We start from the raw sequence: 18,465 nt of genomic DNA, 5'->3' as shown, positions 1-18,465 counted from the left end.
TAGGATTTTGGCTGCAAGTCCTTGTGGAGACTAGTAACAATCATACAGACTGCTATATTTTTGAAACAGCATAAAGTATTCCAAGAACTAAGTCAGCATAGGAATGTAGAAAGGAGATTTTGACCAGCCGCTATGTCTGCATGTAGGGGTATAAAAATAAACAGAAAGCTAGAGTTTATTGCAGGAAATTAGCAAACCGGCCAAGGCTATTGGGACTAAATAACTGGGGGGGGGGGGGGGGTGAAGTAACAAAGTGGGATGAAGTCAAGAAGGAGTTTGGACTGCAGGTTAAAGATAAGGTAGTACGGGAAGAAAAGAGAACCAAACAGGCAAGTGCTAAGTGAAAGGCTAACTGTGGTAACATTATTAGATGAATCTAGAACAGAATATGCTGTAAAAAGGATCATTATTATGGCATATAAAATAGTGCATTAAAATAAGACTCAGACTAGCTTAGAAAATACTGGAAGAGAGAGTAGAAAGGCAAATTCAAAGGAACCATGCGTAGAAATCAGTAAAGTGTCAAGTATGCCATAAAAATCCAGATGATTTAGGATTAGTGAGTGGAAGTATATATGCATAGTTATTTTACACCTCATGTAGACTTCTGATATTGCCTCTAGTAAACAGCAAATGTAGAATATATGGCAGGGAAAACAGAGGAAAGTGAGAAAATGTGTTTGAGAATGTAACAAGTTGGGAGATTTAAAAATAATCCCTATGGAATACTTTGACAGAAATGTTGAGACAACACATGGTAGTTGTTGTTGTGTCTTTCGGCTTTTTCCGGTTAGGGGTCGCCACAGCAGAACTCCGGTCCGCTAATGATTGGTAGTTGATTTTTACGTGCAGAGTTACCAGCCCTGACGCACAACCTTCAACGAAGGTATGCCCATTCACGCATGTCTCCACACAGAAGACGCTCTAGCTGAGAATCGAACCAGACAGCGTCTTACTGTGAGGCGACAATGCTACCGCAGCACCACCACCGCGGGACAGACAACACATGGTAGTAATTAAGGAAATTATTTTTTGAGCAGGGTTGAGGATATGAAAGGTTTAGACACAGTAAGACTAATAAGTTTAGTGTTATGGGTGACAAAAAAGCAATTACTAGAAAATAGAAATCTAAATCTAAACCAGGTGTAACAGATGTATTGTATACTGATTTTTAAATAAGGAATGAACAAATTTTACTGAAATAAATTAAATGTGTAGAAATAATGCTTAGCAGGAGGAATAATGTTTAAGGGAAAGGAGGAAATGAGCAATGTATGTAATGTTGGAGTAAATGTAACTTGTTAAAAAGAAAATGGAAACATTATGGTTTGGCTACTTTTCTATTAATGTATGTGAACTCATGTTGCATATTAAATCTGATGATTTAATTAAGATGTTAAAAAGTGTTAACACGTGTAGTACCACAATTAAACTGCACAATTATACAACAGAATAAAGATCTCCACTCTAGATGCACGTGAACTATGTACAGAGTATTAACAGTATTGTACAACTTGACAGGTTCCCAACCACAGTTATCAGTCCAGTGTTAGCTAATGCAGGATGGACACATTAAACAGTTACGCAATGACAAAGCAGTGTATACTTGAAACAAAGGTTTAAATCCAAATAGGGTGGAAGTTCATAATACCTGCGCATCTTGACACTGAGGACAAAACAGACTGGATGTAAAAAGAAAAAATTATAGCAAAACATACTCTATCAGACCACTATCTCAAGGTTTGTATACCTGTAGCAAAGCCACAGTCATTTGGAAGGATGAGCTTAAAAGATAAGATTACACTGGATTCCATCACTGAAAAAAGTTACATTTGTCATGCTGGCTAACACCAATTTATTTTTTTTATTGCAAAGCTCAGTTTAATTTGGCTAAATATGATTACTTATTAGCCCAACAAGCCACTGATACTGCATGACCTTTTGCAAGACTACCATCATAATTTATTAACAACTGGTGCTTACTACTGATAGAGGCTCACAATTCTACAGTGTCACTTGATAATTGCAGTGAGTAACCTCAAGGCTAGTATGTGCTTCTCTAGGATGATAAGCTTACCTTTCCCTTCACAATAAGACTAACGGCACTTGGCACAGGTACATTTTTAATGAACAGATAGTTATGCATTATGTGTTGTGACTTCATGCCCCTCAGCATAGACTGACACAATGATAACAAGCCCTGGAGCTGATTATAACACAGGTACATCTATGCTATTACGGATTTAACACTGAAAGACACTAGCCATTAACAGGATGGGAAAAGAAAAACACTGTTATTTCCAGTGGTGATATCCAAATGTATTGATGGCCTAAGCTGGATTTACTAGTGTGACAACCAACTTTACAAGACTCCCAAAGAAATGAAGTTAGAATGATACAAAATAAAAGTGTTATTATATAAACCGAAGACCATATAAACAGATATTGCTATCACTCACTGGGTGGGACATTTTATATAATCTCCTAATACAATAAAGTGGTTTAACTTGTTGCTCCACCTGCTATTAATTATGTTGTTTTTTGACTGTATATTCTGAAATATTTTATGCTGCATGTATAAGAAGACTCAAATGCTTCGTTAAAGGCTTAACAGATTTGTTCTATGATACAAGGGATTGAGTTTAACCAGTTATCTTCACTTAAGTGATTTAGCAATTAAGGAACCATATAGTTAAGCTTCATTTCTGCTACAAGGCAGTGACTGTATATATACAGTTCCTACTGAAGTGCAAACATTTAGTCTAAGTTTGCCAGATAAATTATAAAATTCATAAGTTAACTTATTATCTTAATTTTGTATCCAGCATGAGTAAGAAACTGTGGAAAAGCAGAAATTAATTTTTCATATAACATTACAGATTTAGGCAAGTGTCTTGTCAATGAATGACCTCTGATCTCCTTGCTGAAACACTATGCTTTCAGTTATAAACATGATTTCTTTCTCTCATTGTTAAAGAATGTCAGAGAGTTTGTCATTGGTTGCCTGTGTGTTTCAGACATGCTCAAGAGAAAGACCAGAAATGAAAAGTCTTGCAGAAAACCACAGCATAATAATTTACACATAACACATTTGCAGATATCCAAGAGTAGCTTAGGCCAGTTTTCACTGTTAAAGTAGAATAGCCAAGTTGTTTTTTCCCATCCTAGAATGAAGCAATGTTGTTTAGAAAGGTATAAAGTCAGAGGAGTAAACAAAGTTGATGGAAGCTTCATTTAACCTGTGTGTAAGACAGAAGCATTCTGTTAGGAGCCATCGGTGATTAAGGACAGTACTTTGAAATTACTGTAAGCACTCATTGATGAGATGTTAAATAGTGCAATTAGCTAAAATGCATGTTGGAGTCTTGTGGCATTACTTAATATACAATATAAGCAAGTTCTAATTATCACTGCTATTTAAGTTTGATCCTTTGTGTGCTAAACCCACTGCACTCAATGCCAATGAGATTGTGGAGTCAGTTTATGTGAATACTGTAGGAAAACAGTTTTAGCAGCTTTAAATATTTTTATACACTTGTTTCTTTCTTCTTTTTTTGAGTTGTTAAATGGAAGAGAAGTGTGTTGTATTGTTTTAAAGGGAATCAGTGCTGGTTGTGTTTATACTTTGCCTCCGACAGCAATGTACTATATCTAGTTTTATTTACTTTAACCCTTGGTCTTATAATAAAGGGTGTTATAGGGGTAGGCTGGGGGGGGGGGGGCAAAGCTTCCTCACCTAAAGATTCATTTAGTTGTTTTATTTAACATGTTCAAATGAACACTGGGTTAACAGTGTCCTGTTTTCATGAGATTTTAGAGCGGTGCCTCTACTGACCCTGGTAATTACCGCCCCATCAGCTTGACAAGCCTAGTCTGCAAAGCTATGGAGAGGATCATAATGGAACTCATAAATAAAGACATAGGGGACTTACAGACATTGGATCCAACCCAGTTTGGCTTTGTCAAGGGCAGATCATGCCTTTTAAACTTGGTTAATTTTTTTGAAACAGTCACTAAGGCCATTGATGAGGGCAAGGCAGTCCGCACAGCCTACCTTGACCTTGCAAAAGCTTTCGACAATACCCCACTCGGGTATCATAGAAAAACTCACCAACTTAAATGTAAACCCATACGTCACAAGATGGGTTGCAAACTGGCTAAGTGACAGAACCCACAGGGTCAGAGTGGCTGGCGCCATGTCAGACTCCAAGCCGGTCACAAGTGGTGTCCCACAAGGCTCAGTCCTAGGCCCCCTCTTGTTCGGCATCTACTTTTCAGAAGTACAGGCAAACACAGGAGGATTATGGCTGACTAAGTTTGCAGATGACTGCAAACTGGGCGCCATAGTTGAAAACACATCAGACACAGATATCCTCCAGAAGGGTCTCATAGAAACGGATAACTGGTGCCAGAGCCATGGCCTAAAGTTAAACGCCAAAAAATGCATAGTCATACCCTTCGGGAAAAACAAGGTTACCCCTAGCTACCATATAGGTGGCAATCTACTAAGCACAGAAGAGGTTATCAGGGATCTGGGGACCCAGGTTGACAGAAACCTTTCATTTGACACCCACGTTGCCAAGGTAGTTAGGAAAACCTTCTACATTGCCCACCTGATCATGAAGGGATTCACATCTAGATCAAGGGAGGTCATTGTTCCCCTCTACTCATCACTCATCAGACCAATGATTGAGTACAATGCCCCATTCGGAATGTATCTTACCAGACACCTGCAGCAATTGGAAAGGCCCCAAAAGTTCCTCACCAAAAGGATAAAGGGTCTCAAAAATATGTCTTATGCTGCCCGACTGAAGGAACTCCAGCTCTATTCAGTCGCATACCGTCTGCTCAGAGGGGACCTGTGCCTAACATACAAGGCCATGTCAAACCCGGAATTGATGGACATGCTCCACCTCAAAAAATCTAAATCCACAAGAAATACAAGAGGAAGAGACTTAAACCTCAACACAGTTATAAATAGGACGTGCTGGAGGGACAGATTCATCACCCAGAGACTCCCTATGCTGTGGAACAAAATCCCGGTACATGTGAGGCAGAGCACCTCGCTGGCTCTGTTCAAGAGAAATCTTGACCAATGGATGGGAGATCGCAGGTTTACCCCGGGGATCACCTCAGTGTCACTGCTGGACAGAGGCACGGTAAACTAATGGGCACAGTACCTTTCAAACTTAAGGGGTGGTGAAAGCCACAAAACTTTGGGCTAGGCTTATAAATGCCCTTGGGCAGATAGCCTAGTATGAACCTATGAAAATTTTCTACTGACAAGTTTCCTGTCAACAGCGGTTTTGCTCACTTACACTTGTGGTATTCTTGTGTAGTTCTAATAAGAGTTAACAGTTTATAGATACCAACTTGCAGCACAAACAAGGCTGATTTCCCGGGAAAAATTAAAGAATAGGGCATTCTTGCAAAAAAAAAAGGGAATCAACATAAAACATACAGTTTTACTTCAGTGAGAACTCTTACAAGATGCAAGTTCACTTTCACAGATTTAGTGCCACAATCTGTAGATTTTATTTAAAACACAGCTTCATTATTTCTGGTACAATATCCACCAGTACTTAAGTGGTGTCTGTTCCCCCTTAGTTCCACAAACAAAAACTCCAAACACAAGCTGAGTAAATTAACATATCCTTCTATTCATCTGTTGAAGTATTCTTTACATGAGGGAGTTGCCTACTAAGGTGACCCAATGTCAGCCAGTATACCAAAGTCTTTACTACCGTATGGTGTGCTGTAAGTGTGACGTAGGCTTCTACCAGATGTAGGCCATAAAAGTGACGTACGCGCACACCATCCTCAGAACTTCTTTGCTGCCAGTCGGGCCGCCAGTCCCGGACGTCACTCTGCTGCCGGAATTGTTTTCTTCAATAAAGATAAGTGCCCCATTGGGAAAACCTTTTGTCTTTTGCTACTGTTTTCTCTTGGTTGAGGTTAATGTCATCCAGGAAAGGGAAATGTGACTATGGAAGGCAGATTCCACACAAGGACAGCCATTCCCAGTTCCTTTTCTTTCTTGGGACCCACCAAGACCATAAAAACTGTTTGATTTGTCAATTAATTTGTGCCCAAGACCCTTTGTAGCTGACTTTTATCCCTTGCGATTTACTTGGAGAACCAACATCTCAAACTCTTAGATAAAAGCTCATTGGAGGGTTCCTCGGACCCAACAAATGAGCCTACTAAGAGGATGGCGAAAAGACCTACATCCAAAGCGGAAGCTGCACTTCTCCCTATGGATGTCTCTTCAGAGGCACATAAGAACTTGGAGACATGCTCTGTTGTGGATCAGATCAACAGACCAAGCTGGTTTTACACACAGACAGGCATAACAGGCATCTGTTCCCAATGTCCAGGGGAACTTAGGCTCATCATATTATCATGTGACTGTACTAATTATTTATATAACACTACTGGAAAAATGTGTGTTTATTTTTGAAGAAGTTGCATCACGAGCAACGAAAAGCGCTTAAAATTAAACACATTTTGTGTATTTCTGCAGCAGTTTGTGGGCTTTTTGGTCTCAGTTTGTCTGCTGGCCAAGTTTTGAGGTTTTTCAGAGCCCTGAATTACCAGACCCACATGACTAAGTACACCATGGAAGTTATAACACGACTCTCTAAGATAGTGTCTGACATACTAGACTCTGAGAATAAAGCCTTGTTATCTTCCCTTATTGCTGCATCCACACATGCGGTCAGACCTTCCATCAAATGCAGTTACAATGCAGTCGAGGCAACTTCCAGAGCTGCAGCTTCTTCCGCTGCATTATGAAGGTTCACCTGGTGGAGGCTTCAACCCCTCCCTTTGGACATCAAGGCGAAGCTTATGGATGCTCCCCCCTTGCCAAGACCGCTTTATTTGGCAAACCATATGTAGAACTCTTCAAGTCTCTGCATGAAAACAGCAAGGAGTTAAAACACCTTAAACATATCTTGGTCTCTCCATTACCTAAATTTCATAGGAACTACCCGGGGAAACAGGTCTTTGTCCGCAGGTAATCCCGGACCCCCCCCAACCCAAACCCTCTAAAGGGAGCAAGAAACCACATCAGTTCTCTGCTTCTTCTTCTGCTGCCTAAACAGCCCTTTCCTGACAGAACAGGTTCTTCCTCCTGACTACTCAGAAATTCCGTGTTCCCTCCCCTCCCCCTATGGCTTTCTCTCTACCTTCCTGCCTGGGAATCCATCACTCAAGACACTAGGGTTTGAAGCATCATAAAAAAATGGATACTTTATGGTCTGGCACACAGTACCTCTTTCAGAGGTATCTGTAAACACCCAAAAGAACAGACACCATTCTTCCCCCCATTATTACAAAACCTGCTTGAACAGGGCACAATCCATCCTGTGCCCCCTACTCAAAAATGAACAGGCTTCTATTCATGCATGTTCCTGGTCCCCAGGAAGGAAAGACCTTGGACACCTATTCTAGACTTCTCCTATCTCGACACCTTTCTGAAAGTACCTTCCTTCAAAATGCTAACTCTGCAGACCCTCTTCCCTTTGATCCTCCCTCATGCCTTCCTAGCATCCAAAGACATCAAGGATGCTTATTTCTATATTCCCATTCATCCCAAATTCAGGAAATGTTTATGTTTTTCTGTGGGCTCCTGGCATTTTCAATTCTCTGCTTTGCCTTTTAGTCTCTCTACAGCCCCAAGTCTTCACAAAATGCCTAGCACCAATGGTCACGTTCTGCAGACTCCAAAGCATTCAGATATTCCTTTATCTAGATGACCTTCTGTTCCAAGCCAACTCCGGAGGAACTGAAAAACAATCTCCACTCAGCCATAGCCATTTTGCATCACCTGGGATTCACCATCAACTTAAAAAAAAATCTACTCTTGCCCCATCTCAAGATCATGTCTTTCTGGGATGCAGATTCCAAACCGACAAAATGTTTATGTCTCTCCCCTCCAGAAGCCCCAGGAGATCTCCCTAGGTTTTATCCAGACATTGTCCCCCTAAAACACTTGTCTGCAAGACAGTTTCTACAAATCCTAGGACTGATGGCCTCTACCATAACTATGCTACCTCTGTCAAGGCTCCACAAGAGGAAATTCCAATGGTTCCTGAAATCAGTGTGGTCTCAACATGCCCACCCACTAGAATTTCCAACACCACTAGTACCCTGCCTCAAGGAGGAGCTCCAGTGGTGGATAAGACAACTGTTCATAAACTCAGGGTTTCCCATTCACCCATTGGTCCCAACTCAGGACCTGTACACAGATGCTTCGAATACAGGTTGGGGAGCAGCTCTGGACCCACACAAAGTTCAAGGTCAATGGACCCCCTCTCACAGAAAAGACCACACAAATATAAGGGAAATGAGTGCAATGATTCTAGCCTTACAGGCCTTCCAACCCCTCCTGAGGCCAGGATGGCTGCGAACCTACACAGACAATATGACTGTTCTGTGGTATCTAAACAAGTGTGTGGGGGGGGGGGGGGCAAGATCCTGCCTCCTTTGCAGACTTGCCTTATAGGCTTGGGAACTAGCTTGCCAACTGGAAATATCTCTTTAGGCAGTCTACATCCCTTCCAATCAGAACTCTGTGGCAGACACACTGAGCAGATCCAGAACACAAGCCCAATGAATGGATGCTTCACAGGGATGTGTTCCTGGACATTGTCCACCAGTGGGGTATTCTACAAATAGACTTGTTTTCCTCCCCTCTGAACAAACAACTTTCAAAATGTTGTGCCAGAGAACCACATCCTCAGGCAAGGAAAGTGGAAACCCTGTCAATTTCTTGGAAAGGGAAGTTTCTTTAAGGATACCCTCCCATACCACTCATCCCAAAAGTCCTCCTGAAAATTCAACATGACAGACCAAAGAGCTTGCTGGTGACTCCATATTGGCCAAGACAGCACTGGTTCCCCCTTCTTCTACACCTAGCCAAAGGCAATCACCACAAGTTACTTCACAGAGTGGACTTACTCCCACAGAACAAGGGCTCCCTCATTCACCTGAAAACTCTTCAACAGACCTTGTGGGTGATACAGCCTTGAGCCCTGATTCCCTTCAGACACCTTTACTCTGAGGGCATGCTTCAAATCCTGCAGGAGGCCAGAAAACTCAATACAAGGAAATCTTACCTTTCCAAATGGAAGAGGTTTTCCTTTTGGTGTCTTGCTAGAATCCAGGACTTACGGTGGATCCCCCAATGATTCTTTCATATCTGTTAAAATTGTTCAATGCGGGCTTAGCTTATTCCTCTATATAAACATGTTTGTCAGCTATTGCTGCATGTCTGCCTCTTTCACCTCCTTTAGCTTCCAGATTTGAGGCCAAGCAATTTCTTAAAGGCATCCTCCACATTAGACATCACAGGAGACTTGCAGCCCCCCTCCCCGGGATCTTAACTTTGTGCTAGAGAAGCTGACTCAAGGGCCTTTTCAGCAAGCCTCTTATAGCTCCCTCAAACACTGTATCTGGCAAACCGTTCTCCTGTTGGCTATAACCTCTGCCAGGTGGGTTTCCAAGCTTCAAGCCCCGATGGCTTCTACACCCTTCCCGAGCTTCCACAAAGATAGGGTTTCCCTTCACACCAACCCTATGTTCATGCCAAAGGCAGTTAATGAATTGTCCTTAAACCAGACCATTCATTTGCCTACCTTTTTCCCCTCTCCCCAAAACAATAGTGAGAGGATCCTACACACTTGATGTACACAGACAACTCAGGTTCTACCTTTGCAAGACTAAACCTTTTAGGAAATCAAACTAACTATTTGCATCTTTCCACCTCAAGGCTCTGGGATTGTCTGTATCCAGGCAGACCATCTCCACTGGATTTCCAAATCTGTTTCTTTCTGCTATGCCTACCATGGTAAAGCCGTTCCTGGCACTGTCAAAGCTCGTTCTACTAGGGCAGTGTCTTCCTTAGGGGCCTTCCTCAAAGGGCTGGACATTAACTCCATTCTAGAAGCAGCTACCTGGACCTCAGTCCATACCTTCACTAAGCATTATAAACTGGATTCTACCTCCAGATCCACATTCTTCAAGGTTTCCTGGAAATTTTTTCTGCTACCTCCACCTCCTTTTCTGCATGAGCTTTGGTATTCTCCCTCATGTAAAGAATACTGCAACAGATGAATAGAAGGACATAGATTAGTTGTGCAAGAACTTACCATAACGATAGATGTCCTTCTCTCATCTGTTCAGTATTCTGTCCCAACCCACTTCCTTCGGTTCTTGGATGCATTGATACTCTTTCCCTTAGACCGTCTCTCTCTGCCTCGGGCTTCAGTTCTGAGGATGGTGCATGCGTACATCACTTTTATGGCCTAAATCCAATAGCAGCCGCCTATTTCAGATGTACCACGCACCTTACAGTAGCAAAAAACGTTGGTATACATGCCGACATCAGGTTGCCTTGGCACACAACTCCCTTGTGTAAAGAATATTGCAGCAGAGAAGAGAAGGACATCTATCATTATTGGTAAGTTCTAACACAACTAATCTATCTTCAAGGCAAGCTCTCTATGAAGAGAATTGTTTCCAGGCTGGATCCTCCCCTTCAGACTTGACTCCACTTAACACACCTTATAACATTCCTTCATACCCTTCTTTGAGCCAGGACTCAGAAACCAGGAATCTGCTATCTTGTATTTTTAAATCCCATAATATTCTAAGAGGCAGCTGTTCCTAATCTGTTTATGTGGTGACCTTGTCTCTGCCTGAGACTCACTTTGCATGTAGTAACATCATATGACCCTGAAGTAGCATCTTCTCCTAGTTCAGCTGCAGCCTTCATTATGCCATGCCACACGGCATACATGCACACAAGTATTACATCAACTATAGAGAAAAGTATGCTTTTACTTCAAGACCTCCACTGTAAACTGACACCTAACTGCTTCTATGGCTGTGAACTAAGTGACTTGCAAATGGACAGCATGTAAGAATAGTGCCTTATGGTAAACAATTGTTAGTAAACAACTAATCTAAATCAAATGAATGTTGCCTATCAGCAATTAAATGTAAATGTTGGCATTCACACCTAGAAGTGCAATGACCTACTCAAAAATTGTGCATGTGTATTCTTCAGTGAAATGGCTCACCTTCTTCTTGCAACAGCAAATGAATAAAAAAAAGCTGATGGTCAAGACACAAAAGTACATCTTTATTTATAGGTTCATATGTGTTTACTAGGCTAATGACCACAAGGGTCTTTTTAAGCCTAGCCATGCATCCGAAATCTCTGACAAGTTTTGATACCCCTGATAACTGTAAGCATGGGCCTGGGAAATAAACCATTTACAGGTTACCTGTGCCCATTCGAGACATAGGTACCAAACCAGGGATGAATTTCTGGTTTCCCATTTAATTGTGCAAGTTGCACTTGAATTGGGTTTTGGAGGAACTCCACTTCACATGGATGGGGAGCCTGTTTTATAGGCACGGTAGTCTCTGGGATATATACCTACCTCTCCAGCATGTCCTATTTACATCACAGGCAAATTTTAAGTTTTTAGGATGGGTAATTCTGGTGCTGTTTGTTTTGTGGATATGCAGGAGGTCCATCAGAGTGTGGTCTGACAATGCCCTGTATGCCAGGCATACATCTCCCCTCAGAAGCCTGTAGGAGACGGAATACAGGGAAAGGGCCTTGAGGTGGTCTGCATAGGACATTTTATTTACAGCTTGTATTCTTTTAGTGTGGAACCTCTGTGGACATTCCATTTGTTGGATATGCCTGGTTAGGTACATACCAAAGAGGGCACTGTACTATATAGGTCTGATGAATGCCGAATAGACTTCCATGGACTTAGATGCCATTTATTTGTTTATAAATTGTGCAACATAGAATGATTTCCTCACCACTGTAGACACATGATGGTCAAAGGCTAGATTACTATTTATGTGCATCCCTAAGTCCCTGACTACTGGGTCAACTCTAAGGGGTGTGTTGTCAGTATGATAGTTACCAGGGATGGATGCCTTCCCGAAGGATACTATTATGCATTTCTTGGTATTTCATTTTAGTCCATGGCTCTGTCACCAGTTGTCTGTCTGGATCAGCCCCTCCTGGAGAACATTTGTGTCAGTGTGAGATTCAATGACAGTTCCTAATTTGCAATCATCTGCAAATTTAGTCAGCCAGAGACCACCACCATTGGCCTTGACTTCTGAGAAGTAAATGCCAAAAAGGAGCAGCCCAAGGACAGATCTCCGAGGGACTCCACTTGTGACTGGCTTCTTTGTAGAGGTGGACTCCCCAAGTCTAACTTCCTGCGTCCTGTCTGTGAGCCAGTTGGCTATCCACCAGGTGACATATGGGTTTGTACCTAACCTTTTGAGTATGGCAACAATGCCCGAGCGGGGTATTGTGTGAAATTCCTTGGCCAGGTCAAGGTAGCCAGTGTGAACGATTTTGCCCTCATCCACTTTCTCAAAGAAGTCCACCAGGTTGAGTAGGCACGATCTGCCCTTGATGAAACCAAAATGGGTTGGGTCCAGTGTCTGGAGATTTACTACATCTCTACTGATCATCTTCATGACAATTCTTTCCATGGCTTTACATGAAGACTAGTGAGACTTAGGAGTCTGTAGTTTCCAGGGTCTGTAGATGGCCCACCTTTGTGCAGAGGGATGACTGTTGCCTTTCTCCATTCATGAGGCACAAAACCTGTTTGGAGATTACAGTTAAATAGTAATTCCAGAGGCCCTGATAGGTCATGTTTCATGCTATTTAGAAGGCATTCTGGGATATTGTCTGGGCCCATTGATGCAGTGTTCTTGGTCTTAGAGAGAGCATTAAGGACCTGTTCCCTAGTGACAGTAGGGGGAGTTATAATTGATATTTCTGGAGGGAAGGTTGAGGGAGAGAGATGGGTAAAGTTGGAGCTGAATTTATCAGCCAGGAGGTTTGCTATGTTTTCTGGTAGGTGGCTCCATTTACAATGAGCTCTGCACACAATTGTGTAATGCCTTTGAGGTTGTGGATATAGCTAAAGAATGCTTTGTGGTTGTCCATGGCCTGGGAGGCCAAACTTATCTCATATTTGGCTTTGGTAAACTTTATTTGTCCTGTCAATTGTTTGTTTAGTTTGATGAAAGTCCTTTTATCCTGCTGGGTGCTGCACCTCCTAATTTTTGCCATGAATTTCTTCCTCCTGTTATACAGCCTATTGATTTTGTGATTCCACCAAGGTGGCTAGTTTTTTTGAGTTAGATCTGTACTTCTTCCTGGTGGGTACAGCTGCCTCTATGCAGCTATTAACATGCTTGTACAGGGTTTCTGTGAGCAGTTCTGCACAGACAGCAGTGTTCTCGGGGTTTATGGGGGCTTGTTTGCCAGGTTCTCAATAGCAGGAAGTCAGCCTTAGAATAGTTCCTGAATATTCCAGGTTTAGCTGGAGGTCCAGTTTTTTTTGTTTACTTAAAAGAAGACCATTTTGTGGTCTGACCTTACCAGGGAAGGCATTACAGTAAGGGGTGTGCAGCACTCTCCCATATTAGTGAGGACCAGATGCAGTATGGTTGTACCCCTGGTTGGTGTATTGACTATCTGGTCCAGGTAGTTTGTGTTTACAAAATCCAGGAATCTCTGTGCATGTATGTGGTGTCGTACAGGATTCCCAGTTAACAGTGAGGTAATTAAAGTCACTTAGCTCTTTCCAGCTATCACCTTAGTCATTATCTATTCACTGTTGTAAAACTTATCATTTTGCTTCTATTTTTTGTGCTAATTTCTTTCATGCCTTTATAATCATTAACAGTGGTAACTAACAAAAGGCATCTGCCACAACCTTTGAAATCTGGCAGCATTAAAGAACTGGTTTGCTCAGACAGACAAAACTTTGGAGCATAAAAATGACATGAAATTAATACAAAACACAAGTGCTAATGCACTGTGCCTAGGTATGCCAACAACATAGCAAATGAAAAATTAATATAATGAAGTCCTAAAGAGTAAGTATCTTTGTTTTTTTTTTTTAATCACACTTTACCTCTGCTGCCTGTTGACCATTGGCCCCTCCTGACCAAATGACCCATTCAGTTCCCATCACTGTAGCGAAGGTCATCCGTAGGGGCAGTCATTGAGAAAAACAATGAGGTGGGTTCAAGTGTTTCTCTTATTTGTGGCCCTACCATCCTTATGAACACCTGGCTTCATGGGGGTGGAGGGGGACATGCAATGGGCTGCCTGTGCTGGTTATCCTTCACTTATGCACAGTTCGTTGCCAGCACACAATCCTGTCCCCTTTCCTCAAGTAAAGGAAATTGCTTCCCCACTCTGTTCTATAGAAATTACATTTTCCCATGTGCTCCTTGACCACTTGCAACCCTCCCCACTTCTAGGGAGTGGTAAGTGGACCACACTCCTTCAATCCTCTCCCTTCCTGCTGGACCACTTTAGTGTCAGGGCTGAACCTCATTTGACTCAGTCAGAGTAAGAGCAGAGTCCCTCTGCATCATGGAGCCAGGCATAAAGAGTATACATCTTTTACTGCAGCAGCACATTTTACCTTCTAAACAGAATGTACACATGTTCATCACAAAAGCAAGTGCACACAAGTCATATACATTTCTTCTATTTAGAATTGAGAACTATTGTTTTAATTAAATATTTTACAATTTACGATATAGCATAAACACTATTTTTTTCTCTGTGATACATACCTCTGACTGGGCCAGTTCATTGTCATGGTGAGGGAATCGAAGATCATATCCTCCCCCATGAATGTCCATGGACTCACCCAAAATAGATCCTGCCATTGCAGAACATTCAATATGCCACCCTGGACGACCCTATTAAAACAGATGCAGTACAGCATACATTAATATTAACAATACATAGTAAGGGGTTTTCTTTTAACATTACTGAGTTTTCATAAGCAAGGAACAACAAAACTACATGACACAACTAAGCATTACTAAGGGATCCTCACTCAGTCCAATATGTCTCCTGACTACCACAGTGGTACTTAAAATATGCATAGAAGACCATTTATTTAATGTGTTATAAACAATTATGGAAAAAGGTCCCTTTAAAGCTAATGGTAATAATAAGATGGGAAGGGGCAGGTATACTTCCATTAGAAGTTATGGCAGTGCTTAGTAAAAGAAACAAAACCATCATCTTATGCGTGTGTGTGTGTGTGTGTGTGTGTGTGTGTGTGTGTGTGTGTGTGTGTATGTGCCTACCTAAATTACAGCTTTAATTGCTGCTGCTTCACATGGCTTCAAAATGGATGTGAACTATAATCCGTACTGCAAAATAATAAATATATATATATTTATATGTGGAGCCATTCTCCCAAGTCCTCCACTGAAAATGGGTTCCTGACCCAGTTAGACTTTCTCAGTCACCAAATGTTAACCGATAAATAAATAAATATGCAAATGAAACATTAGAAGAGCTTGATGTAAGTAAAATCAAACTTCAAAAAATGGGGAAGTCAAACCAAAACAATGACATAGTTATAATTATGGTGGCCAGCGTAAGCGTCAGAGTAGTACAAGAATAAGAAAGGATTGTTAAAAAATAGACAATGCAGGTAGCTACATTAGCTGGTCAAAAATACCTCACTTGACTCTCAATATCTCAATGTAGAACACTTGTACTTACGATTGGTAGCAACCTAGCACAAAGTGCATTTGGTACGGGCAAGTCACTCTGCACTTCTCTTTGATAATACATATACTACATCTGAGATCATATCAATTTAGAGAAAGCATATTTACAGATCAAATCTGCATATCTGAATCTCTCCTACTCAAATACATCCAAGTGCGAGCAACTTAACTGCAATCAGCTGGAATGCAAATACGTAAAATATAACTGTAATTCATATTAATATATATAGAGATGGATCTAGGATGTTTGCTCGACTGAGCAAACGACCGAAATCCAAACGGCCTGGCATACTTACGCAAAAGTGCTTTTCACAGAAGAAGCACTTTTGCGTAAGTATGACTGTTGCTGAGGCTGTACTACGGTGCGGGTAAGGGAAATTGCCCTTTTCCCCACTGTAGTGCGGTCTCGGAGGGAGAGTATTAAAGTAGGGGGGTGTGGGGGGCACAGCTAAAATGTAAATGTAGTGTTTATTTATTTTTTTGTGACACGCTTTAACAAAAGTGCTTTTTCGATAAAAGAGCTTTTGTTAAAGTGTGTTCAGGTTTTATGGATTTGGACGTTTGCTCAGTTGAGCAAACGTCCTAGATCCATAGAGATATAATAATTGCAGTACATAACTACATTTATTCCAGAGCTGTTTAACTTTTCTCTGACAGAGAGAAAACCGAGATAATGGAATATGAAATGGTGCTGGGATAATGAGCAAAAGCAAAGCTTAAATGTGCTGAATAAATTGTTGCAACTCCATCAACTCTCAAGTGCTCATGATGCCAGAAAGCCACTGCTGATCCAAGTGGATGTGAATTAGTCTGGGTAGGGGGTGGGTGCTTCTTCAAGATATATAGTGGCTTATGCTTCGTGTACTTTGATTATAAAATGCTCAGACAAAAAAGGAATTGCAAGCCATAGTATACAGATGGGGACAATAGTTTGAATATGTGTACAGGAGACCTATAATAGTGGAATCTGACCACAAGCCTCTCCAGAGCATATTACAAAAGCAATTATACTGGTCACATTTAAGACAGCAACATATGCTGTTAGGCATTGAACGGTAATGCATCACAGTGCAACACAAGCTTATTAAACTGATGCATGGGACTTGAACCTTAAGCTATGCTTACCTCAAGGAAATCAAAGAACAACTCTGGGATATTTAGCTAGAAGTCCTGTCAATCTTAATGCACGTGCCCATATCCCAGGAAAAATCAAGAATTCATGCAAGATATGCCAACAGTGACCAAATGATGCAAACAGTAAATACATCACTGTTGAACAGGTGGTCAAAGGAGAAATGGAAAGTGCAATTCTTGAGCCAACCATATGGAAGTCGGGAGTGGCAGAGAAGTATGTAAGAGTTGTACAGGATATGTACAAGGGTAGTGTGACATTGGTGAGGACTGCGGTGGGAGTGACAGATATGTTTAAAGTGGAGGTGGGATTACATCAAGGATCAGCTCTGAGCCCTTTCTTATTTGCAGTGGTGATGGACAGGTTGACAGATGAGATTAGACAGGAGGCCCCATGGACCATGTTTGCAGATGACATTGTGATATGTAGTGAGCGTAGGGACCAGGTTGAGGAGACCCTGGAGAGGTGGAGATAAGCTTTAGAGAGGAGAGGAATGAAGGTCAGCAGGGCTAAAACAGAATATATGTGTGTAAATGAGAGGGAGGGTAGAGGAATGGTGAGGATGCAGGGAGTAGAGTTGGTAAAGGTGAATGAAATTAAGTACTTGGGATCAACGGTTCAGAGTAATGGTGAGTGTGGAAGAGAGGTGAAGAAGAGAGTACAGGCAGGGTGGAATGGGTGGAGAAGAGTGTCAGGAGTGATTTGTGACAGATGGGTACCAGTAAGAGTGAAAGGGAAGGTCTACAAGAGGGTAGTGAGACCAGCTATGTTATATGGGTTGGAGACGGTAGCATTGACGAAAAGGGAGGAGTCAGAGTTGGATGTGGCAGAGTTAAAGATGTTAAGATTTGTACTGGGTGTGACTAGGATGGACAGGATTAGGAATCAGTATATTAGAGGGTCAGCTCAGGTTGGACAGTTTAGAGACAAAGCAAGATAGGTGAGATTGCATTGGTTTGGACATATGCTTAGGAGGGATGCTGGGTATATTGGGAAAAGGATGCTAAGGATGGAGCTGCCATGTAAGAGGAAAAGAGGAAGGCCTAAGATAAGGTTTCTGGATGTGGTGAGAGAGGACATGAAGGCGGTTGGTGTGAAAGAGCATGATGCAGAGGACAGGAAGAAAAGGAAACAGATGATCCGCTGTGGCGACTCCTAATGGGAACAGCCAAAAGAAGATGATGATGATGATGATGATCAGTCAAAAAGGAAAAGTTAATTTGTCATGACAGACTACAGGCTTACCTTTTACCACAAAAACTAAATTCTAGACTTTTTGTAAATTCAAAAAAAAAAATTCCCGCTGAGTAGTTGAAAGTGACAAAGGCAAATAAATAGAAGAAATATCCTGATGTCTTTAGTCATATTCTAACATTAGATGTTTACATTTCACTATCAGACAAGCACAACTAACAACCCACTAAAAGAACCTTTAAAGTTTCTTTTATAGGTTCACAAGTGTTTAGTAGGCTAAGGGACACAAAGGCCATTCTAAGCCCAGCCATGCATCCCAAATCTCTGACAAGTTCTGGTACCCTTGATAAATGTAAGCAGGGGCCTGGGAGATAAACCACTTACAGGGCTGCCTGTGTCCATTAGAGACATAGGTGCTAAATCAACGATGAATTTCCTGTTCCCCATCCAGTTGTCTAATTTACACTTGAATTGGTTTAGGGAGGAATTCTGCTTCAAATTGATGTGGGAGCCTGTTCCAGAGAAGGGGT

The 18,465-nt window shown here is 41.7% G+C and overlaps 1 protein-coding gene across 1 annotated transcript in view; it reads right to left on the bottom strand.

The window, feature by feature from the left end:
* Positions 1–18,465, bottom strand: part of CARS1 (cysteinyl-tRNA synthetase 1) — a 736,066-nt gene that overhangs the window by 308,109 nt on the left and 409,492 nt on the right. Inside the window, exon 12 of the mRNA XM_044059397.1 lies at positions 14,653–14,781. Coding sequence (XP_043915332.1) covers positions 14,653–14,781 — 129 coding nt within the window. The remainder of the gene's footprint in view (positions 1–14,652; positions 14,782–18,465) is intronic.

Source organism: Protopterus annectens, chromosome 17.part0 (genome assembly GCF_019279795.1).
Source record: "Protopterus annectens isolate FY-2018-M chromosome 17.part0, PAN1.0, whole genome shotgun sequence".
NCBI lineage: Eukaryota > Metazoa > Chordata > Ceratodontiformes > Protopteridae > Protopterus > Protopterus annectens.
The sequence above is the reverse complement of the archived record's forward strand: the minus strand, read 5'-3'. Positions and strand labels throughout refer to the sequence as shown.